The sequence below is a fragment of the Dermacentor andersoni genome, chromosome 1 (genome assembly GCF_023375885.2).
Source record: "Dermacentor andersoni chromosome 1, qqDerAnde1_hic_scaffold, whole genome shotgun sequence".
Lineage (NCBI taxonomy): Eukaryota > Metazoa > Arthropoda > Arachnida > Ixodida > Ixodidae > Dermacentor > Dermacentor andersoni.
This window is the reverse complement of record NC_092814.1, coordinates 139482332-139509964: the sequence shown is the minus strand read 5'-3', so window position 1 is coordinate 139509964 and position 27633 is coordinate 139482332. Positions and strand designations below refer to the sequence as shown.

General features: G+C 45.8%; 1 protein-coding gene across 1 annotated transcript in view; it reads right to left on the bottom strand.

Annotated features, from left to right (window-relative positions):
• Window positions 1–807: 807 nt before the first annotated feature.
• Window positions 808–27633, bottom strand: part of LOC126543365 (membrane metallo-endopeptidase-like 1) — a 49800-nt gene continuing 22974 nt past the window's right edge. The window contains exons 4-6 of the mRNA XM_050190488.1: window positions 23003–23433; window positions 17372–17521; window positions 808–1161 (exon numbers count right to left, since the gene is read on the bottom strand). Of these exons, the coding sequence (XP_050046445.1) occupies window positions 808–1161; window positions 17372–17521; window positions 23003–23433 (935 nt within the window). The remainder of the gene's footprint in view (window positions 1162–17371; window positions 17522–23002; window positions 23434–27633) is intronic.

Sequence of the window (27633 nt, the reverse complement as noted above, 5' to 3'; positions counted from 1 at the left end):
TCATCATCATTGATTGATATGACTCTTGTCACTATGAAACCGCATAAAAACGATTGTTCACAGTCCTGAATACTTCCAGTCGTTCTTACCCATCAGGCTTCACAGCTGCTGTACCCTTTATTGAACGCTCGCAATCTTGCGATTTCTTGTAGCGCTTTTTCTTTCTTTGTCATATGACATTTCTATATATAAGATGCTATTTTTTTTTTGTTTATTTCCTATAAACCGTACTGCCGTCTACGATATGAGTTCAATCAAGACAGAAATGTTTTTTTTTAGAGCACTCAAGGCAACGGTGACAGAAGGAAATTTAATTGCTTTGAATGCTTCAGTTCACTTATTTACATCTGTGCCATAATGTTTACTCTTTTGATACCAAAGTGCCTTTTAAAGTACACAATTGTTTTACCTTGCTATTTTATAGAATATGTCGCAAGATATTTAATTAGCAGTAACAAAGCCATGTCTTGCAATTAGAAAACTGTTATAAGTATACAGAGCGCTACATCAGTAGATGCATTTATTGTTTGCGCAAATTACACTGAGTAGAGAGATAAAAAGAACTTTGTAACGATGGGTTCGAGAATATCCAAGCTCAAGGCAGCGCTTGAGGCACTCATGACGTTATTTTCGTGAGAGCTATTTCGTATACAACCGTTCTTTTTTCCCCTCACTTTGGCATGAAAGGCACGACGTCTATTTCATTTTACCCCCTATACGCTGTTTCAAATTCTTTTAACGTCCTCGCCGCTCTCAAGTGCACGTCCAAAGACACCAGCCAGAGCGGCCACCCACAGATTGGCTCCTTCAAAGCAAGGAGCACTTGAGCATGGAGGCGTAACCACTGCTACGCTTGCAGCGCAACGCTTCACTGAAGCCTCCGAAATTAACCAGGGGAAGCACACAACGAAAGGGCCCAGCGTAGTTCACCAACTTGGAATTTGCATCCAGGCACCACTTGACGCAGTTGCCTACGAAGAACTGCTTCACGGCGGGACTGAGCCTCTCTGGATCTACGGAGAGCTTCTGCAGTCCAGGCTCAACCGACGTGTACGCTTCGTAAGCTACTCTTGCACCCACAAGGTCGGAGAACGCCGTGTCTGTGTCCATCACAAAGGAACTGTCTACTTCCGGCGGGTTGTGAAAAGGTAGATGGTCGTTCTGCATGATTTGATTAGTATGGTAAAAAACAATTAGACGTCTGTTGTTTATAGATTTCGTTCAACAAATGCAGTCTTGAAGTTTGCAAATAAAAATGCAAAGTTTCCCCATACGGGCGAAGCAATGAATGCGATAGCAACATGTTAGAATATTACATGAAGTGAACGACCCGTAACTGTAGTGGCAGTATGAATTGAAGTAAACATTAGCTAAGTAACAACGAGCGGTTGTGCTAGGGGTCTTCTGTTTGAATCATGCCATCGGACAATGTCGTCTATGTTTATTAATAAAATAAATGCCAACGTCTTTCTTAGCGAATTTACCACCACTCTTCCATATCGGGAATGTTTCAAACCTCTTTAGTGGGCCGATTCCAGAGGTTGTGCACAGCCGCGCCAATCAAATTACATCATTTTAAAATTTGAGCTCAGTTATTGTTGCGCCCTTTTACTATTAAAGTCTAAGAAGCTTTAAGATTAAATGCATGTGATGTCGGCGTTTTGTTTCATGACATTTGTATGTGGGCTGGCATTCTTAAAAGTCTGGGAAATAATGTTGTCAAGAATGTGAGACCTGGGATGGGCAACTTTAGTGATAGAATGATGTGGCAATATAACCCACCTATGCCGCATATAATATAGCAGGGCGTGGCATGCAGCACACGTATACATAAATATATGCAGAACCTCACGGCGACACCGATGGCGAAAAATTCGCTTGGAGTGGCCATATAGTTGCCATCGCAATAATAAACAGTATCTTTTTTCCTTAAGACTGTCTTGCTCGCGAAAGCTACAGAAGCCAGATTTTCTAACTTTTTCTTTCCTTTTCATTCTTTCCATCCATCGATACTGACTGGTAAGGCGAAGCGGCCCCGTTAGCGTGGGGATGAATCACCTACTCGTTGCGACGGATGGTAGGATTGAATAGAACCTGATAGCGTAGAGAGAAAATAATCGTAGGAAAAATACGGCCCCAGCTTTGAGTATTTCATCTACCTCACTTTTGATGTAGTGGCAGCACAGTGGCAATAGCGTTCCGCTGCCGAGCACGAGGTCGAGGGTTCAATTCCCGTCCGCAGAGACTATATTCTGATCGGGGCGCAATTTGAAAACGCTCGTGTACTTAGATTTGGGTGCCCATTAAAGAACCGCCAGTTCTTTACAGAGGGGATCAAAATTAATCCGAACCACTCCACCACTGTCTCCACCACCAATGTCTATGACATTTTGTGCGTTGCTTTGAGACGTTAATCCCATAACTTGTTTTATTTTGAATGCATGTAATGATTAGTGGTGAAAATCCCCTGGTGGAGGAATAGCGTAATTAAAAGAACCATGCTCTTAAATACGAAATCAAGCATATACTGACATTCGGTGCCCTGCATGCTTGACCTGTCTCTAGTGGATAAACTGCGCAGTAGCCTCAGTTATATGTGTAGAAAGTGCCTTAAAGCGGCAGAAATCTTAAAGGGTACCATAGCATCGTTGTCCAACTATTCTCAGTTTATTATGGCAACTGAGAGTAAACAGGCTATGTTTATACAAACAAAATAACTTAAGTCTCAGCGTACGTTTTAACACAAACTTTTAATTTGTAATCACCTCTCGCAGCGACCGCCATTTTGGCATGACTTGTTTGATGTTGAGAAGTATGAGGCCACCACTACGTCGTCTGCTCGAAACATCTTAAAACTATGTACGCGCCGTGCCTACCAAACTACCAAATAGTAGATTTTAGATACTGTAGCTATTTCTGTTGCAGGACTGTTTCCCTTAGCACAGTCCTGTATCTTTGGTTGTTTTACAGTGAAGCTGTTTCTGCGGGCCCTGTGCCGTCGTTGTCGGACTTCCCTAGAAAGTGGTTCCCTAAAAAGAAGAGCTCAATAGGGTGAAATGGGCTGCATTGACCCCTTTCTCCCTTTAAGAATGCTGTCTTATACGCGCATCTTATACGGTCGTCACACGGTGCATTTTCAGCAATCGAACCAGATCAGCATCGACCGGAACCCTGCCGCGATAGAAACGAATGTTATGCTGGTGGTTTGCGGCCAATGAACAGTGCCCAGATATTAGGAGCGCGTAGCTGCCCGAACCTCTTGCTTGCGCAAGAAGTGCCGGCAGTCACGTCAATCGTCAAACGAATCCAACCAATCGTCAAAACGATTGCAGCGCCCGCATCTCCAGTGGTAGGCCTTGCGTCCAATATACGGAACTTTGGATTAGTGCTTCCGCACATTCCATCCTACCTACAACTATGGGAAGACCACGAGTAATGCATACTGCATCAGCGAGAGTTGGCTCGTGAAAGGGCTCGTCGTCGTAGGGCCTGCTTCACGCGCAAAAAAAAAATAACACTGGGAGCACCATAAAAAAAATAAGCACTCCTAAAGCATGCTCACCACGCGAAGCACACAAAAGCGAAAATGAGGTGAAATAATGGTGCAACAAAACAATTATAATATAGTTACGTTGCAGAAGTCACATACAAAAATGTATATACAATATTTACAACAGAGACAACAGGGACAACAATGCATAAACAAGATGGCTGTTGAGACCGATTGCACCTCTACACGTTGAATCGTCTTCTTCTGACTGGTGCAACTCTTGGTTGCTCCGTAACACAACCACCGCCTGTAAGGGCGCCGTCTCGGCGCTAACTATAAAGGAAGTGAACTCGTGGCAAAGTTAGGCTTCAGTCGGGACCCATGCATAACGTCCATGGGGACTCTAGAGTCCAGCAGAGCGATCTCGTAGCTCACATCGCCAAGCTGACGCAATATCGTGTAGGAACTATCCCGGGCTTGCTACTAAGACAAGCCGATACGGCAACGTGGTATCCATAGGAGTACAACGGAGCCAAAAAGAAAGCGAACCTACCGATGTCTGCTGTCGTACCGGATATTCTGCGTGGCCTGAGACTCAGTGAGTCGGAAGCCGGCAATCTGGCGTGCCGTGTGAGCCCGGGCGAATACGTCTTGGGCATATTCAGTGAGAGAGTTCGTCGAAGAACGAAGCCGTATGTCAAAGGGTAAAGAAGGGTGGCGGCCAAACAGAAGATAAAAGGGTGAAAAGCCAGCAGTCCCGTGACCGGACGAATTATACGCGAAGGTCACGAAAGGCAACGTGCTGTCCCAATCACTGTTGTCGTCAGAAACATACATAGACAGCATTTCTGTCAACGGGCGATTGAGCCCCTCCATCATTCCGTTTTTCTGCGGATGGCAGGCGGTGGAAAGCTTGTGCTGAGCAGAACAGGAGCGAAGTAAGTCTTCAACTGCTCGTGGCAACAAGGTGCGGCCACGATCAGTGAGGAGCTGCCGAGGTGCACCGTGGGGGAGAATGATGTCATGTAAAAGTAAATCTGCCACCTCAGTTGCACAGCTTGTGCGCAAAGCTCGCGTGATCGCGTACCGGGTCGCGTAATCAGTCGCGGCAACGACCCACTTATTGCCAGATTTCAACGTCGGAAAAGAGCCGAGAAGATCGAGACCGACGCGAGAGAATGGTGCTGAGAGCACATCGATGGGGCGAAGGCATCCCGCGGGCAGCACAGCAGGTTTTTTGTGGCGTTGACAGAGCGCACAGGCTGCAACGTAGCGGTGCACAAAGTGATCGGTCATCACTGTGCATCACCCGTAAGCGGTCATCACGCCATTGTTCAGTGTGGATGTCGTGCAAATCAGAAATGGCCGGGACGCAAGAGTCGGTGTCATGCGCATCATATTCAGGGCGGTCGACAGGATGACGGGAGAGAGACAGTCGGCGTCTTTGTGCGAACGGCTTGACTTGTATAAAACAGGAAATGAATATTCTTGGAGCCGTATCGCCCATCTACTCAATTGTCGAGTGGGGTCTTTAGGCGAGGAGAGCCAGCACAAGGCGTGGTGATCGATAACCACGGAAAATGAGCGGCCATACAAGTAGGGTCGGAATTGGGCAGCTGCCCAAACTAACGCCAGGCACTCCTGTTCGGTAATTAATTTCTCTCGGCGGGTGACAGGAGGCGGCTGGCGTATGCAATTACGCACTCTACATTACGCTGCATTTGAACAAGTACAGCCCCAATTCCATGGTCACTGGCATCCGTGTGAAGTTCAGTGGTGCCAAAGAGATCATAATGAGCCAGCAATGGGGGAGCCGTGAGCAAGCGTACGGGGAGAAGGCTTTGGTTTGAGCAAGGCCCCATGTGAAAGCAACTCCTTCTTAAGTAAGTCGGTGGGTGGGCGAGCGGTTTCCGCGAAATGCTTGATAAAACGATGGAAATACGAGCATAGCCCAACAAAGCTTGTTACGCCTGCGGTGGGAGACGGAACAGAAAAGTTCTGTACAGCGTGAATCTTGTCAGGGTTGGGTTGTACGCCAGCGGCACTGACGAGATGGCCAAGAACGGCAATTTGACGGCGTCCAAAGTACCACTTGGATGAGTTCAATTGCAGGCCGATACGTCGGAAAACAGCAAGAATATCCGATAGACGCGTTAGATGACTCGTGAAAGTTGGTTATAAGATTGTGACATCGTCTAGATAACACAGACCTGTCGACCATTTGTAGCAGCGAAGTAAGGAGTCCATCATTCTTTCGAAGGTTGCCGGGGCATTACAAAGGCCGAACGGCATAACGTTGAATTTGTAGAGGCCGTCAGGTGTTACGAAAGCAGTTCTCTCATGGTCCATGTCATCTACCGAGATTTGCCCATAGCCTGTTCGGAGGTCTACCGATGAAAAGTACTTGGCTCCGCGCAAGCAGTCCAAGGCGTCATCAATACACGGCACGGGGTAGACAGCCTGGCGTGTGATTTTGTTAGGGTGTCTGTAATCCGCACAAAAGCGCCAACTGCCTCCTTTCTTCTTGGCAACGACAACAGGAGATGCCCACGGATGGCAAGATGGCTCGATAGTGCCTTTAGTCAACATCTTCTGGACTTCTCGTTGTATCACTTGTCGTTCAGCATGTGAAAAACAGTATGGCCGGCGGCGTATCGTATTAACGTCTCTGGTGTAAATACTATGGGTGACCAAAGATGTCTTGGCTAAAGGGCGGCCGTCAAGGTAAAAAATGTCGCGGTAAGTTTCCAAGAGACGGCGGAAATCAGCAGCTTTTGCCGGGAAAGATCAAGTGCAATCATCTTAATAAGTCCGTCTATGAGAATCGGTGCATCGAAGGTTTCTGTAGAGGGCGACGGAATTTCGATGTCAGGAGCTGAGATCTCGCAATCGTTCACAGGAGAGATGTGGCCCAAAGAAATGCCTCTGGGAGAAATCTGAGTCGAGCAGTTTAAATTAAGAAGGGGGAGCGAAGTCTGATTGCCTGTAACAGTCAGCACGATATGGGATGGATGGATGAATAATTTCATTGAGGTCCCTCGGTGCGCGCGATTAGCGCACAGCGGGCAGCAGCCACGTCGGGACAGTGAGGTCATGCCCCTCCGCCGCGTCGCCGGCCCGATGGACAGCTCAGAGCTGTGTTTCAAGGTCCGAGCTGCGTAGAGTTCGGTCCCACAATTCCTTGGTGGTCCTAGCCCCCGGCGCCAGGGGGCAACCCCAGAGCATGTGAGCATGATATGGGGAACGGCCAAATTTCTTTCAAGCGGTATGTCAGCTGTGGGACATAGTACATAGACGCCGCCAGGAACAGATGAGAACGACAGTAGAATGACGTAGGTAGTGGCTTGAGGCAACAGGCGCATGTCTTCGAGAGAGCATAACCGTGGTTGTGTGACTGCTGTAATATAGCAGCCGTGGGGCAGTTCAAGCTGAATGACACGTCACTAGACGCGCAATAAAAAAGGGCTGAATAAGGCGATACAAATTCTAAGCCGAGTATAACGTCGTAATGGCATTGTTCCAAAACGGCAAACAAAATAGTCGTTAGGCGCCTCGCGATGCCAATTCGAGCGGTGCACATACCAAGCACGGTAGGCGTTCCTTTGTCGGGGATGCGGAGGGTGCGTGATGCAGCAGATGTGAGAACTTTGTTCAGGCGGCGACGCAATTGGGCACTCATGAGGTATACGTGCGCGCCAGTGTCAATGAGTGCTGGGACACTGACGTCATCGATTAAAACGTCTATGAAGTTCTGTTTGGTCGGCGAAGTGATCAGAGGGTTTGGCGGTTGAGTCATCAATGCAGCGTCACCTCCGGGAGCTGCATCACTTACTTTTCCGGAGATGGGCATCGGGGACGCAAAGGGGACGATAGGCGACGAAGTTGCGGCGATAATGGTCGACGAGCTGGTGGTGAACGGGACTGGTGACGGAATGACGACGAGGGACTGTTCCAAGCAGCACGAGCATCATTGTTTGGCTGTTATGCTGCCAATGGAGGCTGGTAACGATGCTCGCTCTGTTCGGGGCGATCACAGCTGGTAAATGGCGGTCGCAGAGGGGAGGAGACAGTACGGTTGTTGCAATGGCGCGCAACGTGACCGATACGCCGGCAGGCAAGACAGATTGGCCGATCGTCTGCGGTTCGGCACTCGGCTGGATTTCGGTAGCGTGCAGGATACCTGGACCGGTCGATGGACCTGGAGCATGAGACAGCTGTGAAGCGGCAATGGCACATACAGAATGAACTTCAAGATTAGCGAGTTCTTCGCGGACTATTGCCTACAGAATGGTGCTGTAGTCAAGTTCGGCTCACTGGGGTGGGAAAAGAGGGCTGCCGGAGCCAAGGCTTCAAGTTCTCGCCGCACTATCGGCATCAGGTCATCTGATGATGATCGTCGCAGCCGTCCTAGCCTGTCGTCACAAGAGGATGTCGCAGCTGTGTTCGGCAGATGTGCGAACGGTGTTGCACTGCGGCGGCTCTTGGCCCACTCAAAGCGTTGACACTTTTTTATGATATCCTGTACTGTTTCGCAATTTGTGCTCATGAGCAGGTTTAAAGCATCGCCAGCGATCTCTTGCAGTGCATTCCCAACCTTGTCTGACTCAGCCATATGGCTGTCGGCCTTACAGCACAGAGTCAGCACGTCCTGAATGTAAGAGTCTTATGATACCGTGGACGTCTGGCCGCAGGTCGCTAGTTCTTTCTTAGCGGTGCTCTTCCGCCCGGCGGTACGGCCGAGCAAGTCCTTCAGCTTCTGTTTTCATGTTTCCCAGTCGTTAAGCTCTTCCTCGTGGTTGTCATCATAATCATAAGTTAGCCAACATAATCATCAGATCCCATTTGTTGTGGGCACTTACACGCTCATACGTGGCGATCCAGTCTTCCACGTTGAGGTGGTCGGTGCCGCAAAACGTTCCTGGATCCCGCGTGAGCCAGCACAACTGTCAGGGCTGTCGACATTGATCTGGGCCGCTCCATGTCGGATCCTGTTTCGTCCATCATCTTGTCCATTCCGAGGTGACGACTACTGCGGAGCTCCGTTGTTGTTTCTCGCGGGTACCCCGCAGCTCTCACCAATTTGTTACGTTGTAGAAGTCACACATAAAGATATACAATATTTACGAGAGACAACGATGTAGAAACAAGATGGCTCTCGAGACCGATTCCACCTCTTCACGTCAAATCGTCTTCTTCTGACTGGCGCCACTCTTGGTTGCTCCGTAACTGCTTGCGAAGTTTGACTTGCATGGTGTAATACTCGCTGTAACTAACACAGCTTCGCTGTTCGACTATCTTTCCGGACTGGAAGGGGCGGTGATTTTTCGGATTATTTCTCCCACATGTTCTCTCCCTAAGTGCGCGACTTATACTGTGATAATCAGCTGTGACAGCGTCCTCGCCCTTCGCGCTATCTTTCAATAGCAAGAAGAATGAAAGAGTATCAAGCGTTGCCATGCGCACTTTACCGCGATCGTTTCTCCGAGAGGCAATTTTGGAATTTTTTGACGGAGGCCAAGATTATTGCCTTCGTACAGCAGCGTAGCTTACAGGAAATTTGTACACGTCCTGTCGGCTGCACTAGCGATCATTCTTAAGAAGCATATTTGAGAGCGCTAATATAGTAGCGCGCAAGTGCCTATAGTCACATAGTGCCTTTTTGGAGCTAGTGCCTTTGGAGCATAGTCCGCGTTCTTTGGAGCTAGAAAAAATTTAACCAACCACAAACACCATTACGTAAAACAAATGTTTAGTATATTTTTCAACTCGCTCTTAATTTTGCAGTTAGGGCCTTTATATCGATATAATTGAAAGATGGTCAATTAATCTTTAGTCTAATCGAAGTCAGGCTCATCGCGACAAATAGTCTTGAATTCTTCGACAGAACAGTGAACATCATTGCGTTTGCGTTGGAGCAGCGCGCACCTGCTTTATTTGGAGTGAAACACCATGCATAGGCCTATTTAACTGCCCGCATAGGTATGTACCCTAGCCTCATACATGCAGCCACGAAGCGACTATACATGCAAGGGAGGTGCTTATATATTTACGTCTATCAATCGGTAAACAAGTGCAGACTGCTACAAGTTCTTAGGTGAAAAGCAATATTTCGGGAGCTAGACTTCCGGCAAGCAGACGTCGTCAAAACATTTAATATCCCCGTGCTACCGTAGTTTCCAGAGAGAAACGATCATAGCGCATGCGAAACTGGATATCCCAGACACAACTGTAAGAGGTCTTGCACCGCACATTTCCGGCAAGTAGAATATGTCATTTCTACATGTTAACAACATATGCTGTATAGAGTCCTAAGTCAGGTCCGGTTGTTCAGGAGAAACTGGCTGCATTTATCGTGCAATTATATGTATACCTGGTTTTGATGCATGTAGAGGCAAAGTGCCTTGTTTCCAAATATATCGAGTGGCTTGGAAGCAAGTGTGGGAACACTCTGCTCCAGCTGCTGTGAACGCATGAAGAAAGACAAAACTCAGCGACATGGTCCGTGACCGTAGTTCGGGCTATAGTCCAAACTTCACTGATTTTTCCATGCGTTCACAGAAGCAGGAGTGTACACAAATTTGCCTCCAAGCGACTCGATATATTCGGGAACAAGGCAGTTTGCCTGTGCTTGTATCAAAACCAGGCATACATATAATTGTGCTGGAAATGTAACTAGCTTCTCCTGAATAATTGGATCTGAATCAGGATTCTAGACCACATGTCATTAACAGGCGTATGCAATTCGAGCAATGTGGGTGTTTTCCATCAATTTATTCCATGCAAAGTAATCTTCTGCAAATCGATCGATGTTTGCTGGGGTGTACTGCACTACTAGATGCGGGTATCTACCATAATTTGTTGAGCTGCGCTGGGCACATGCCAGATGAGGCATTTTGTCAAAGTTCGTTATCATCGCTGCACGATGCTTTGAACGCATATCGCCATTCCTTGCTGGCTGCTGGTTTGGTGGATTCATCACATTACGAATCGTGCGCAATCAAATTAAGGCGACCGAATACATCCACTGGTTCAGCCCAAAATGGTTCAGCCAATGTAGTCTGTAAGCACCTCCGCAATATATGCGCATAATTTTTATGCGCCGTAATATCCTAGCTACTCGCAGCCCTTTCATATCGCAGTAATCAAAAAACGCAAGGAAGGGGTGCAGATGACTATTTGTGAAGCACATTCTCATGATTTTGCAAAAGAATACACACGACACATTCTGTCCGCTAGAATATGCTGAAATCTTAGCAGTTGTTTGGTAAAGTGCGGCTTTAACAACAGCTAAGTGTCATCAGAAAAAAAAAGATGTTAGCTGCGCAAAGACTACTGTCATTTCGGTGAGCACTGAAAAGGAGAGTAGTAATACGTAATAAAGAGACTTCAAACCGCGAATCTGACGTGAACAATTGAGGGGTCCGCATAAAAGCAAAGTTCCTATTGAGGGCTATACTACAGCCGACTCTCGGATACAGAAGTACATGCGTTATGAGGAAATGGCTAGTATGGGCAGTACGAAGCCGCAGCAATACAGAAAGCAGAAGCTTGTCGAAATAATCAATTTATACAAGCTAAGACGTCAGAGCCAAAATCAGCAGTCAATTAGTCGCCGTTAAGACGTCATTCGATTACTCTACAGATATCAAGCATTGAGAATTGCGTCTAACAAATCATTTGAAGACCCATCTGTCTGCCCCCATAAACCTAATAACTCACTGACAAATGCACTAGCTAAAACCAACCGGTTGCAACAACCTCAAATTGCTAAATAGGTTGTGAACTGGATAACAGGAATGTCACACAGTCAAATAGTTTATTCAGACAACGTATGGTACAGTTGCATAGGGCGCAGACCGAAAGGCAAGTGGATGCCTGACAAGGAGTCTGCGCCCTTCTTGCTCCCATTCGAGAGCTCAAGACATTCAGCGCATAAGATAGACACTAAACGAGATGGAAATACAGAGTGGTTGGTTAACATTGAAACTGGAGTTATTTCATATTGAACATTTATGGGGGGGATACAATTGGGAAAATACTGTAAGAAACAACAGAAAAAACAAAAAGAGTGGTCATACCTGCAGTGACAACAGATACATAGTGATGCTATTTTTGAAAGCTTTGAATGATTTACTTTCCTGGATATTGTTTACAGCAGGTAGGTGATCGTTTAAGAAACGTGGAAAGACATTCCTGCTATATTCCCCTACTAACGTTGTACGTTGACGCTGACAGTACGTTGGGAAAGAAACAAAGTGGCAAGCAATCTAGTAACGTCGTGTCTATTTATATGACGACCACGACAAGCGAGGTTGTTTCATGAGAATTAGGTTTTGATGTGTTGCTTCGCAGCCATCTAAGACACCTGGTCTATCGCGTTTTGGTCCAGCAACGTTTTTACGACCAGGAGTCTGATTTTACTCTTGTTGATATACGGCTCGGGTTACTGGACTGTCATATTTCTAGATGTCGGCTTAGATTAAAGGCCGGCTTAGCCTTTAGTTAATTTGATGTCGCTAAAATTATAGGTCTATTAGCTTACTCCCAGTATTATATAAAATATTCACCAAGATCATTTGCAATAGAATAAGGGCAACACTGGACTTTAGTCAACCATGGGAACAGGCTGGTTTCAGGAAGGGATGCTCTACAATGGATCACATCCATGTCATTAATCAGGTAATCGAAAAATCTGCAGAGTACAATCAGCCTCTCTATATGGCGTTCGTAGACTACGAAAAGGCATTTGATTCAGTAGAGATACCAGCAGTCACAGAGGCATTACGTAATCAAGGAGTACTGATATTTTCCAAGATATTTACGTAAGTGTCCTGTACTCCTTAATTACGTAGCAATTCATAGACAAATGTATACGCAATTTAGAAAGCTTGGAAATTAAGTGTCTTATCAGCTGACTTTCGATCAGCATCAAGGCCATGTTTCTGCTTATGCTGAAATACTAGGCGGGAATAAATAAAACTTCGGTTTGAGCTAGTTGGTACATAATATTTTTAAGGTGAAAAATTCCGCGCGAGCCCCCAGGGCAATCCACAAACAAGAGACAAGACAAGCACTGGCTCTGATAAAACTGCTTTATTCTTTTTACGACAACGCATCTACATACAAGTACCGATAACTTATTTTTTCTTCCGTTACAAAAAGGATGGGTCAGCCGCTAAAAGCTAGTTTTACAAGGAGCTTGACGAGGCGACGCCCTCTATATTAGCAAAAACATACGGCATATCTAAGAACCAAAGTATATACAGGATAACCGTTCACATCATCAGGAACAGACAAACATAAATGGCGTTTGCTAAGCACAATAAAAGGCAGTCAAGATAATCACAACAAGATCAAATAAGATGACACATTTAGCAGAACGTTTAGGACACCCCAACAAGTAGTTATCATAGCAAAGAATCAGTAATTTTATTCGATGAGAGAAATACCTCATATACCGTTTTCCGTGGTAGCTGGGTAACGTCAGCACTATTCTCTGAAAATATATACCCTTAACCACAACACCACGCATGCGCACGCAACGCAAGACCTGGAAATAAGCATGTCACATAGGAATATCAAAAGCATAAAAAATAAGCATCACAAAAAAGAAAGACCAACCCTTCCCCTACCGGAAAATCGGGGTAAGCGAAGCTTTTCCTGCTTGCACCTGATCTTCGTCACGATTAACCCACAGGTAACGGTGCCGGATTGCTTCGGCCCCCCGCTCCCTCAGCTTGGGATATTCTTCTCGTTGTTGTCGCATTGCCTGTGCTCGGGCGGCTCCAACGGCTGGATCGGCGCGCCGACGGCGAGCCCTTTCACGGACGAGTTGTCACCGCTACTCGTCGAACGCTGCCCTTTCCTCGGGGGAACGCACAGCGCGTAGCCATCCCATTCGTTTACCGAGACTGAACTGAACGGAAACGAAGCTTGCAAAACCATTTCCTGCCCTTTCCCTCCACGGCTGAAGTGAAACGGCTCTTATTGGTTGCGCGCGTGGCATAAGCGCGCGCCTAGGCAGCTGGAATCCTTGCTAATGACTCACGCTGTCAACTCACCAAACCGCCCTTTCCCACAGCTGCTCTGCTCTGGGAACAACTTGGTTTTGGCGTGACCATATCGCCGCCGAAACTTGTGAGCCAACGCAAGCTTCGCTTGAAAGAGACTAGGCAGGACCCGCTCCGCTGGCTTGGCGGTTATGGCGGTGCGCTGCTAAGCGCGATGTGGCGAATTTGATTGCCGGCAAACACACTCTTGTACGTAGATTCAGGTGCACGTGAATCGACCCCAAATTAATCTACCGCGTGCCACATAATCATATCGTTGTTTTACACGTCAAGCCCCAGAATTTAATTAAAATTTTAAAGAAGACAGAAGGTTTAACAAAATGGCATTTGGCGCACGATAATTGTATTATGGAATAGGGTAACACAAAGGTTTTGATTTATTAGTTCTTTATTAAACTGCAAATTTGGACTTGATCCATCTAACGCGCGCCTATGCAGGGTGTCCCAGCTAACGTTAGCCAAGCTCTTAAAAATAAATTATAGAATATACGAGGACGCAACCAATGGTATTCTTTCAGCAGTCACGTACCGGGCCAGGAGGATTTTTTTTTCATAATCGAACTGTTGATGAGGAGGTTAATTAAATAACTTTGTAATTACTGATTTGACGGTGCGAATTTTGATAGTAGATTATTGTGTTTCAGAAAACATGATTCAGTTATTTTCAGTGTGCTGCGTCTCGCATAAGTACTTTTTCCGCATTATAAAGACAAAGAGAACGCGCGAAATATGAGAATAGCAGCATGATTACGCGTCAGCGCGCCCCGACACTGGCGGTCGCAGACGTTACTCGAAATAATAGCCCTGCTAGCTTAATGCCGGGCTACGTGGTCACGTGAAAGGGGCGGGGCATCTGTGTTGGCGTTGGTCACCGCGAACGGCGAGCTGCCTTCGTCGCGTGAAGCGCGATGCCAGTGCAGTTCGCAGCGTCATTGAGGCGGAGGACAAAGGCATTGGGCAGCGGTTATCCTTCCGAGTAACGCCTGGGACCGCTGGTGTGGTGGCACGCGGACACGTTAAATGTGTAGAAGGACGACTGGCTTAATTTATCGTACATGCATAATGGACAAATGAAGGCCCCCGGACGGATGTGTGCGGACGACGTAGTGCTACTACCGGACAATGCAAGAGATTTACAGGCACTTGCGAATATGTGTGCCAACGCAGGCACAAATCTGTGGCTTCAGTTTAGCACAGAAAATTGGGCATTATGATCTTTAATGAAGAGATGAGTAATTACGTGGTGTCAATTCAACAGAAAATCATACCCTTAGTAAAGCGATATAAAAACCTGGGCGTATACGTAAACGAAGGAAAGTCTTCCTCAACCACGCACCAAGATAATCTGAAAGTAAAGGCGAAGCGGAATACAACAGTAATGAAACATAGAGCACTTTGGGGCCACAATAAACAAGAGGTCATGCGTGTAATCCTGTGTAAACCTGCGTTAACGTTCACGAATGCCATTCTGTGCTTAAAATCAGGTATCTTGTGGGTGCTGGAAGTTAACCAAAGATTGGTAGGCCGGTTGACTTTGGGAGCCCACGGCGAACGCACTAATGAAGCAGTGCATGGTGGCACGTGTTGGGTCTCTTTTGAAGTCAAGGAAGCGCAGAGCAAATCTGATTTTGAAGAAAGACTCAGGAACATGGATCAAAATAAATGGGCGCCTAAAGGGCACAAGTATCTGCACCTGACAAGCGTGGACACAGAATGGAGGCAGAGGTCAAGAAAGTCGGCAACCAAGTACAGGGTAATCGAAAGTGTAAACATAAAACGAGGAGTCATCAGAAAGGGAGTGAGAGAAAAAGAGACAGCGAATTGGATGCATAGAATGGAAACAAAGTCATGGAGATTTACAAGACTGAGAAGAAAGAAATTAGAAGGGAAATCTATTTCAGGCTCCAGCTGTTTGCCTAAGGACAAAACCATTCCCTAGCAAATATTCGCAGCTAGATGAGCCATGTGTATGCTGCAGCAAACATTCGGAGACCACTCAGCACACCTTAATGGAATGCGAAAGGATTCACACGTTGAGGCCCGTAGATAACGTGCACCTTCCAGAAACGCTTGGATTTAAAGTGGACGGAAGCATCAAGCGGTCAGTAGTCGAGATAAGCAAGAAACGTTCAGAGTATTGTTGGAAGAGAAGTAGGGAAGAGATTGATACGACAGGATTCGTTACACGTATAAGTAGCGGTGCAAGTAGAGAAGTTTTGAGGAAGCGAAGAAAGGTTAGATAGTTACACAAGAATGCTAACATGAAAAGCATGTATAGCATACCTGAGTGACTCAAGCAGGCTAAGTGACTATTTCTCACTACCCCATTTCAAAAGGGATGCCAATAAATCATCATCATCATCATCATCATCATCACCAGACGCGTAATAATGCGGATATTTTCATATTTTGCGCATTTTTAACACTGCAAAAATAATTACGCGAGACAGCGCAATGAAAAGAACTAAATCGGCTATTTTAAAACAAGATTATTACTTTTCTATTAAGGTTAGTGCCCTCAATTCAGTAATTAAGAAAGTTCCATTATGGAAAAAATCCTCCATGTACGGGTACGTCACTGCTGAAAAAATACCATTAGCTGCGTCTCGTATATTCTATATTTTAATAACTTGGTTAACGCTAGCTGGGACACACTGTATAAGGATGTGTGCCGAAGTACCGCTGAGTTTCCTGCATGTACGTCTGCTTAGGTAAGATGTCGAAAATCCTTCGCCGCAACCCTTGTCACACGCTGAGTTGTGTTAGGGAAATGCGGACTCGACACAAGAAAAGAAATATCAACTTGCATTACCGGAATGCATTTCTTCATCAATGGTATACATAGAGTTGCCAAGGTTTGAATAGTTCCCGGATAACCCTCGAGCAGATATCGTACCAGAAGATCTCACGCGAGCAAGCTACTCTGAACTATTCCGTATTTTTATGGCACTTGCAAAAAAAAAAAACGTGATGTTTAGAACACGTGTTATGACAGGAGTGAAGGAACAGTCCTCGAGTTGTCATAAAAAATTGCGGGAAGTAATGTGTAGCACACTCTCGACCGCTTTCTAGCCAGATCGAAAAGGCCAGAGCAGATTAGGGAGCAGTTGGACTTCGGTCTGGGTGTCGATGCAAATGAAATACAGCTGCTCACGGACTGTTCCGACACCGCTGGTAGGGCAAACTGAATATATAGCAGCGTGTCGGGTAGATTTGTCCTGTACATCTAATCGAAGAGGCATCTAATTAAGCAACTGGATGTTCTTAAGAGAATTAGATGAGCTAGTTGGTTGCTGGCTTGATTGAACATGGTTATAACAGTTATAACGGCGGGTTTTGAGGACAGGACACAGAAAGAATGCGCAGAGGACAGTCTCCGATGACGCACGGAGGACCGACACGTCCTCAAAACGCGCCGTTCTAACCATGTTCCATCAACTGGATGCTACTGACTCAATAAACGCTGAACGTGTTCTTTGCGCAGTTTGAGGCGTGCATCAAGCCTTGGTATTGCAGTCCACGAGCCACAACTTCGGTAAACATATTATGGAGGACCTTGTTTACGAAGACGGGCTATAGACTGGCGAAAACGCAAGCGAGCTCACTCTATACTGGGAATTATTGGTGCAAGGTGCTGGATTTTTATTTTTTCTAAGTTGATTTTACTTTTTGGTTCCTCGCTAGATGTTTCTATTTTTTTCCTTGGGGAGGGGGGGGAGAGGTAATATTGCTTTTTGCTGTCATAATCTGCCGACTACATGTAGCTGCACTCTCGCAGCTCTTGGCCTCCTTAATCAAGGCACAGCCTTACCTTGACAATATCCCAGCTTTCAGTCAGGCAGTTCTTGACGCTGTCGTAGAATCTCTGCACTTCTGGAGTTACCCAAGGGTTTAGCTCGTTCTCGTAGTTGGAATTTTTACCCATCGGTCCGAAGCCACGGGCCATTTCCAGAGCTACATACTGAAAAGGAAACGACTGTCTTATTGATCATGCTGCTTCTGTGGGCTAATGGGCACATACCGCTACAGCTAGCGCAAAAGTAAGAGTTGCAATATTTCGTTCACAAACTGATAACTGCTCGAAACGAAGGCAGTGATGGTGGTGGTATATAAATCTGGCTCTGTTAACGCAGTTATAAACTACGGACCTATATTTATTCTGTTCGCTCCATCTAAAGTGCTTGAATCTGTAGGGAATTCCATGCTTTCAGTTAGGGCTAAGAGTATTGTAATAGATCAGTGTCTCTCAAGCCTCGGGTCATAACCATCAAATGGGTTACGAACCTTTGTGCAGGGGTCATGGAGGGTCCAACTATATGCATATTCTGCGTGCCGAAAAAGAGATGAATTTTCAGCGTCGGTGCCCACACTTTTTTAACGCCGTTTAGCGTGCAGCTCTTACGGCGGCGGCGTAACCAAGCGAAGGAGGGCAGCGTAAGATGAAAAAGTTGAAAGCAGCGATAACGAAGAGGCATGAGGAGGAAAGCAAAGGAGGGTATAGCGAAAGCGTGAGAAGCGTAGTGCGGCGACGATGGCTACGAGAAGGCGCCAGAGTAGCGCGCGTCGTCTGGGAGGTCTGTGTCGGCGGCGGCTGCTGTGAATCGCGACCACACGTCACTCACGCGCTGGCTCTCGTGATCTCCAGATTAGCGATGCAGTCGCACCACACTTCGCTCTGTTTGCAACGTGCCGCACGAGACAGATTTTTCGCGCCAGCCAATATATCGCGAATCAGCAGGCGTCGTATCAGTTACCTCATCTTTAAAACTGTCTTCGGCTCCAGGACACGATTTAATAAACGCGAAATTTTTTGAAAAGCACTAGCTGCTACTCTTCCATTTTTCTAGCAATGATATCCCAACAGTCGCTAGACAAGGGTTCTTTGCCTTTTGAATGGAAGGTCGGGAAGGTTATCCCACTCCATAAGTCGGGTGACAAGACTTCTCCATATAACTCGCGCCCTATCTCGCTCACTTCCATTCCATGTATATGTTAGAACATATACTTGCCTCTAATCTTGCTAGATTTCTTGAAACTAATTCATTTTGTTCACCATCGCAACATGGCTTCCGCAAGACATATTCATGTGAAATACAACTATATTTATTTACGCATAAGCTAAACGTCATTCTTCACCACTCTTCAACTGCCGACTGTATATATTTAGACTTTTCGAAAGCATTCGACAAAGTGTACCATGGTCTTCTAATGTTTAAGGTGCATCGAATTAACACTGATCCCAGACTGACTGCATGGCTTGAGTTCTTTCTTTCTAACCGTTCACAGTTTGTCTTCGCTAATGACTCAAACTCACAGCCAAGCAGAGTACAGTCCGGCGTACCTCAAGTGTCGGTACTTGGTCCCCTCTTTTTCTTAATTTACATAAATGATCTACCCTCTTGTGTCTCCTCTAATATCCATTTATTTGCCGGTGATTGCGTAATCTTCAGATAAATAATATGCGACACTGATATATCTTCTCTTCAATCCGACCTTAACGCTGTTTCTACGTGGTGCCAATCGTGGTCAATGGAATTAAATATCAAAAAATGTAAATTTATGTACGTGTCCAGAACTTCTAACCAGCTTCCTTCTTACTAGGTTAATAATCTCCCCTTAGACCCTGTTTCATCCTACAAATATCTTAGCGTCCATATTACTAGCAACCTCTCGTAGTCCATGCACGCTTCTTACGTAATTAAAAACGCTAACCGCATGCTGCGATACCTAAAACGCAATTTCACTAAGGCACTGTCTTCCCTAAAATTAATGCTATACATGTCACTAGTCCGCTCAAACCTTCAGTACACCGCAGAAGTTTGGGATCCCTTTCAGAAAACGTAATTCACTCATTAGAAATGGTACAAAAGAAATGTGCTCGTTTCGTTTTTTCTAATTATAAACGAACTGCCAGCACTTCTGTAATGAAATTAAATCTTGATTTGCCACCTTTAACCTCTCGCCGTAAAGGGCTTAGACTTTTACTTTGTCATAAGATATTTGATCATCCTTCCCGTCGCGATGACCTTATCTCCCCTTCTCAATACATTTCATAAAGGTTAGATCACAATAACAAAGTTGCAATTTCATTATGCCAAACCAATGTCATGTCTCATTCATTCCTTTCGCGCACATCTGCTGAGTGTAATCGCGTACCCGCCTCAACCGCTACTATTGTTGACCATCAGCACTTCATGGCAGTATTAGGTAACATTGTATAAACAGGAGCATTTCATTCATCTTTCTGTACTACGAATTGTATCACTGTCTTGTATTACCGTAACATTGTATTACTGAACTGTATGCACCGTATTTCATTTTTATTAACCAGCACTACCAGAACACTTAGATAACATTATATAAGTGATAGCCATCTATTTCTGTACTACTAACCATCTGCTTTTCTTTTGTATTTGATGTAACCACTCCCATCTTTAATACCCCTGGCCCTGAGGGTACACGAAATAAATAAATAAATAAAATGTAACCACGTATACAGCTGCGCTCAAGTATCGCATTAGGGAGTCTCGTAATCATCGGTGAATATTTTAAGATATATATATATATATATATATATATATATATATATATATATATATATATATATATATATGTTCTCAAATCATGAACAGCAGGTTGCCACTATCCCTCAAGAGCAGAGTGTATAACAGCTGTGTCTTACCAGTACTCACGTATGGAGCAGAAACCTGGAGGCTTACGAAAAGGGTTCTGCTGAAATTGAGGACGACGCAACGAGCTATGGAAAGAAGAATGATGGGTTAACTTTAAGGGATAAGAAAAGAGCAGATCGGGTGAGGGAACAAACGCCAGTTAATGACATCTTAGTTGAAATCAAGAAAAAGAAATGGGCATGGGCAGGGCATGTAATGAGGAGGGAAGATAACCGGTGGTCATTAAGGGTTACAGACTGGATTCCAAGAGAATGGAAGCGTAGCAGGGGGCGGCAGAAAGTTAGGTGAACGGATTAGATCAAGAAGTTTGCAGGGACAACATGGCCGCAATTAGCACGTGACCGGGGTAGTTGGAGAAGTATGGGAGAGGCCTTTGCCCTGCAGTGGGCGTAACCAGGCTGATGATACATATATATATAAATATATATATAGCATGTACAACCTGACTGAAAAAGGACACGAAGTTATATTTAAATTATGGGGTTTTACGTGCCAAAACCACTTTCTGATTATGAGGCACGCCGTAGTGGAGGACTCAGGAAATTTCGACCACCTCTGGTTACTTAACGTGCACCTAAATCGGGTGTTTTCGCATTTGGCTGCCACCGAAATGCGGCCGCCGCGGCCGGGATTCGATCCCGCGACCTCGTGCTCAGCAGCCTAACCCCATAGCCACTGAGCAACCACGGCGGATATGTGTGTGTGTGTGTGTGTGTGTGTGTGTGTGTGTGTGTGTGTGTCGACACGCCGGCGACGAAATGACAAGGCAAACGGCGATCTAAACCTGCCCCGTCACCACAAAAAAAAACTTCACTGAACATGGCCTCCCATCCGCAGCCAGTGTTGTCCCACCGGAACTGTAGAATTGGAGTTGAGCAGACACGGGTGTATCGAGAAAGCAAATACATCCTGCTCCTTAAAATACATGATTGAATCAATCCTAGTTAAAAATGCATTAACGTGTACTTTCGTAGCTCTCACTTATCTGGAAAATTGGAAAATGTCTTCTAAATAAATTAAAATGTAAATTTATGACGCATCATTTCGTGCGTCATTGGATAAAGTCATATTTCAGAGGGCTTAAAAGGTGCAGAAGCAGGAAAGTGGAACGGGGGGGGGGGGGGGGAGCGGTTATGGTAGGTTTGGTGCTACTAAATGGGGTCACGTGCTGGAATGTATTGATAAACACTGAAATAGAAGGCCATAACTGGAGGGGGAGGGTGGGGTCACTTGGTTGCTTTCATGACCTCCCTGCTTCTAAAGTGGTGCAGAGTCGGGACAACTTAAATGTCACTCACTTTGACCTGAGGAAAGCATTTGATGTCTGCGATGAGTTCCTTATTACAAAATGTACGCAAATGGACACAATTTCTTCTATCACTGCCCTGTTATCTAATTACCTAAGCAATAGGCCTTGCTTCGTGTGCAGCGACAGACAGAGCTATGATAAGAAGTGGCATATGGTGTGTTTTACACATTATGTGCAACTTTCATGCACTCTTCATGATGACCAATTAACTAGAGTTGATGAAATTAACGACCCTGTGTGTTTCAAGAAGACGCCGCACTTCTCTGTACACGCTATTATGTGACAACGCGCTCTTCGGGCCTTGGCATTTATGTCAAATATCGGAAGACTTCCACTCTCCTGCAGCCTTTCTGAAGCTGTGTACTAGTGTCTCTCTGCATTACGCCACTACAGTATGGCGCTGTGTTTGCGAAAAAACACACAGATCGAATATCGATCTCATAGAGTTCGTCCAAAAAAATGAAGATAAATGATTTTTAAGCACTGCTTTTACCTTTCTTGCACCATAGCTCAGCCTTTTCATATACGAGTATGGCTCAACTTACAACTTAAACGTCAAGATGTATCAAGTCAGAACATTTATTCCTCTCTAAGGGTATGCATCACGCAACACATTGCCCCTCCTTAATCATGTACAACTCCGCGTACCACAAAAAATACGAGGTAGCATTGCACATTTTATGCGCGACCTTGTTGCAGCAGTCACTGTCCTATGCCTTCACATTAAAAAAAAAACATGCAGAAAGTATTCTGCCCATAGCGACATATATTCAAGTTCATCGCCTGTATTGTGCACAAGTTTAGATAATCATGCTGTATGATCAACTCGCTTTCACGCCCGCCTCCTAGTTTTTCTTTCCTCATATTTCTTCCCCGACCTCATATTGTATTGTCTACTCAACTTCTCTTTTCTAGGTATCGTGTTCTCTTAGGCTTCATAGCTCTTCCAAAGCATTATAATAGTAAACGTTTAATTATTATTATTATTATTATTACTATTATTATTATTATTATTATTATTATTATTATTATTATTATTATTATTATTATTATTATTATTATTATTATTATTATTATTATTACTACATCGCTTCACTGGTAACCGTGGGCTTCCGCGTCGATTACTTTGCCGCGTGGCTCGCAGAGTGGAAGCGCGTGTTTCTTGGTTTACAACTGACCGCATGAGCGTGTACATGTCATATTCGAATATTGTTTATTTATGCTCCATTCGCACTTGTCGCTGGGGTATTATTCGTTATGCCATAGATAATGTTAAGTGGTATGGCCAGCCAGTCTTCATATTTGTCCTTCAAGCCTTGCATAAAAGTCCCCGATATTTCCTCTTTGCTAACGTTAATCCTTCCCGCTAAAAGATTCCTCACCTTAGTGCGACGAAGCCTGTCCCTAGGATACTTAAAATCAAGTTTCACAGGAAACTCACTTGTCCCAAGCTGCCATAATTGTAAGCAGGAGCCCCCTCTGGGCTGTACAATAGCGGTGGCAGCAGTGCCCCAGCTGGGACGATCACCTGGTTTGCCATTGCGTCATAAAACACCATGGCCGACGTTGCGTCGAACAGCATAGTCTCGCGATCCTTGGAAATAATCTTCTGTTTGTACTTGGAGGCCTCAAGCCAATTCTCGAATAGAGTTGCTCCCGACAAGGTCAGTCCGGCGTAGAGAGCGTCCACTTTCTTGGTTGTGTTGACTGCTTCAGGATAGCCGATGACTATCTTCAGCTTGGTCAATTTGTCCATAATTTTCTGCCTCGGCTCTCCTTGGAACGTCGATGAGTTTTCAAGCATGTTGGAGAATGTGCTGTGCATCTTTCTCGCCAATGAGCTAGCGTCCCTTAGTCGGTCTTTTGATACACCTGTCGGAAAACAAAGGCAATACACCAGCAAACGAAATGAGGGAATTTTTTAAGGGTAAATAATCATGTACTCTCATAATTAGAATCATCATCATCATCATCATCACCAGGCTATTTTATGCCCCCTGCAGGACGAAGGGCTCTCCCTACGATCTCTAATTACCCCTGTCCTGCGCCAACCGATTCCAACTAGCACCCGCGAATTTATTAATTTCATCGCTTCACCTAGTCTTCTGCCGCCCTCGGCTGCGTTTCCCTTCTCTTGGTACGCATTCTGTAACCCTAATGGTCCAACGGTTCTCAAACCTGCGCATTACATGACTTGCCCAGCTCCATTTTTTTCTCTTAATGTCCATTAGAATATCGGCTATACCCGTATGCTCTCTGATCCAAACCGCTTCCTTTCTGTCTCTTAACGTTATGCCGAGCATTCTTCGTTCCATCGCTCTTTGCGCGGTCCTTAACTTGGTCTCAAGTTTCTTTGTCAATCTCAAAGTCTCTGCCCCATATGTCAGCACCGGTAAAATGCACTGATTATACACATTCATTTTCAATGATAATGGTAAGCTTCCAATCAGGAGCTTTACAGTGAGTGAGTGAGTGAGTGAGTGAGTGAGTGAGTGAGTGAGTGAGTGAGTGAGTGAGTGAGTGAGTGAGTGAGTGAGTGAGTGAGTGAGTGAGTGAGTGAGTGAGTGAGTGAGTGAGTGAGTGAGTGAGTGAGTGAGTGAGTGAGTGAGTGAGTGAGTGAGTTACAGTCAGGAGCTTTACAGTAACTATGAAGTTGATAGCAATAGATATAATTGCACGCGATGATGAGCCAAGAACTGCCAGGGAAACGCCAAAGCGTTCGAAGATTTATCTGTGGAAAGATGTGCGCTCCTCGTGAGGGGCCATTCTAGGACTCGGTCCTGCCAGATCATAACTGAGCAGAGTCTCAATAAAGTTGTTACCACCACCACCACCCTCCATTGAAATGTAAAAAGAGCGTTTCGTAAAAAGAACGTTTCGTAAAAAGTTTATCATGAAGACGCCCGTATAATACATGGGGTATTGCAACTGCTGGCAGACACCAGAATGTGTAGGCGCCTTTGTCATTAACAGTTTAATAATACAAAGCATGTACGTTATTTTTATTTTTTCCCAGATAACTTGAAGCGCCTGTAAACAGTAGAGTACATGTTTAATGTAGACTATGCAGCCAGCATTCGGTGCACTTAAGCTGTGTAATAGACAAAAATATTCAAAAAATCGTGCTCTATCCCACATCGGGATGCAGCGATGGCGTAGAGGTAGAGCATCCGCCTCACGTGCAGGAGGACGGTGGTTCGAATCCCGGTGCCGCGCGATTTCCCACCGGATAAAAAAAAATCCGCCAGTTGATAAAATTGCATAAACAGGCCTGGAGTGCCGCCTCATCCCGGTGACCAGAACCGGTAACGCACTCCCTCACCAGACCAGGATTGGCCACCCTGGTGCGGTACCTGGCCACAACCTCCTATATGACCTAACTGACCACGGCGGCGGTCAGACCTGTGACGCAGCAGAGGGTGCTAATAATCTCTGGTTCCGGACAGGCCGTCATTGGAATCTGAACCTGGCAACGTTTAACGCTAGAACGTTATCTAGTGAGGCGAGTCTAGCAGCGCTATTGGAGGAAGTAGCTGGCAGTAACTGGCATATAATAGGGCTCAGTGAGGTTAAGAGGACAAAAGAAGCACATACAGGGCGGAAAAGCGTGCACGTCCTGTGCTCCTGGGGCTTAGCGGAGAGACGAGAACTAGGAGTCGGATTCCTGATTAATAATGATATTGCTGGTAACCTACAGGAATTCTGTAGCATTAACGAGAGGGTGGCAGGTCTTCTTGGGATACTTAATAAGAGGTACAAATTGAAGGTCGTACAAGTCTACGCCCTTACATACATGATGACCAGCAAGTCGAAACAATCCTCCGGAAGCTTAGTCTCGAGGCTATCCCCGAGGGGACAGAGTACATTACGATTCCGCAAAAGGTCAGGGGGCATATTTATGCCCCACCTCTACCCAGCAACATGGACCCCGAGTTCCATCAGGGCTGTCGGCAGGCCCGTAGTGAAGCCATTTGGCGACGCTACGGCTCGCAAGATGGAGTGCTCTACACAGACGCAGCCAGACACCCTCGGGGCGACCTCATGACCGCGGTGGTAGCGGATCACAACCGAGGACTGATAGAACATACAACAATCACGGCTGGCCGAGTGGTCGAAGCGGAGGAAACCGCGATTGCCATGGCCATGCATGCGGAAGCGAATACCGTCATCAGCGACAGCAAGCAGGACATTGGCAATTTCGTCCGTGGTAGAATTTGCAAACAGGCGCACCATGTCCTCACACGACGCCCCCTAAGCGGCTTGAAAACCCTCGTGTGGACCCCCGCTCACGCGGCTGTGCCCGGCAACGCGTCGGCTCACAGTTTGGCTCGAGATCTCGCGCGCCGAGCCTCGTCCGCGGATGCGGACAGCGTGAATGAGGAGGAGAGACACGAGGAACCCTGCGAGACTTATTATGAAATAGCTCATCGGTATCGCTTGAGGCGTCGCGCGCTACCACCACCGGCCAAGCAACTCGACAAAACGCAAGCGGTCGCGTTTCGGCGACTTCAGACAAATACATACCCACACCCAAAATACATTAACAAAATCACAGGGGGCAGGGAAAGCGACAAATGTAGGCTCTGTTCAGAAACAGGAACACTCACACACATAATGTGGGAATGCACCTCGCTCCCGTTCTCTCATCCCCCCGTCAGCAGCGAGACTGACTGGACAGCCTGGCTCAGTTCCGGGGACGTCGACCGACAACTTGAACTGGTGGACTGGGCGGAAAAGGCCAAGCAGGCCCGGGGCCTTACTTGAGCCCTAGCCTTCAGCCACGTCCCTCTTTACCCTTCCCCCTTTCAATAAAGTTTATCACCACCACCACGAAAGCTCCTATGAAGACGTGGAATGGGAATGGGTGAAGTCAAAACAAAATACACTATACGGATGGGTGACCTCAATGCCAGAGTAGGCAAACAGCAGGCTGGAGACAAGTCAATTGGGGAATGTGGCATAGGTTATAGCAGAGTCCTTCCATGTTTTTCTGGTCACGAAACTCCGCCGTCACGCTATGGGAGAGGTTCATATGCTGCCCAAAGGTGCCGCAACGCGGCGCCACTGTGCCGCAGAGGGCATCGTTCGCGTACCGAAACGCGTGCGCAGTGCGAGGCGAGCTAAGTGATCGGGTGCGTTCTGTGCATGTGCCGCGCTATTTTTCGAGTGCTGGGCTGTTTCGTTGAAGTGGTGCGGTGGGACAACGATGCCGAACACGTGTTGCAAGTAACAGCTGAAGAAATAGAATGGTGGTATCTCTAACAGGACATTTAAAAAAAATTGCTGTATTTGTGATGTGGCTAATTGTGTTCGTTTGAGAGTTGTTTTGCCATGTGTTATGAAATGCTTATGCTTTACACTTTCTTGTTTATAGAAATAATCGATTATGCATTCTGTATTTATTGCCATTCGTTTGCTGGTGTTTGTTTCCTGCACCCCAATGCATATCTCTCACGTTTGCTGTTATTTCTTTATGCTTATTATATCAGTGTCATGCTTTTAACAAACTTCTTGCATTGTGAATGGTGAACCATTCGTGACCGGACGCCTCTGTGCTGTCTGTATTTCGCTCTGCTTATTTTACATGATAAATAAATGATCGTGCCTGTATGTTGTTTTTGCATCAACACGTTAGTTTGCATAAAGTTTTTTTTTTTTCATTTTTCGACCATGATAAGAATAGGACCGGTGATTGCAGCATTTTAACATATTGTAAATAGTTGCACATTTAGAACCAAAATACCTAGTCTCGTCGTTTCTGCGTCGAAACCACGAGCAGCGTGAATAAGTGCTGGGCTTACTGGCGCTTCTAAACGACTGCTTGCCAAGGCAATTGCCTAATTACAATACAGCTAGTTTCAACTGTGCAGGTCTTAACACTTCACGTTCGCCCTAATCCGTTGCTAAAAGCCGCACCGAAGACATTTAGTAGCGAAGTTTGTCTTGCATTAATCCTACGCAAATCTCATTCAGAAATGGCATCGCTTTGCAGAGAAATCTTAAGCGCACGGAGCAGCTCTATTTCCTTTTCTTTGTCATTAAGTATTCTACGGTAGCAGCCCTTTGCAATAA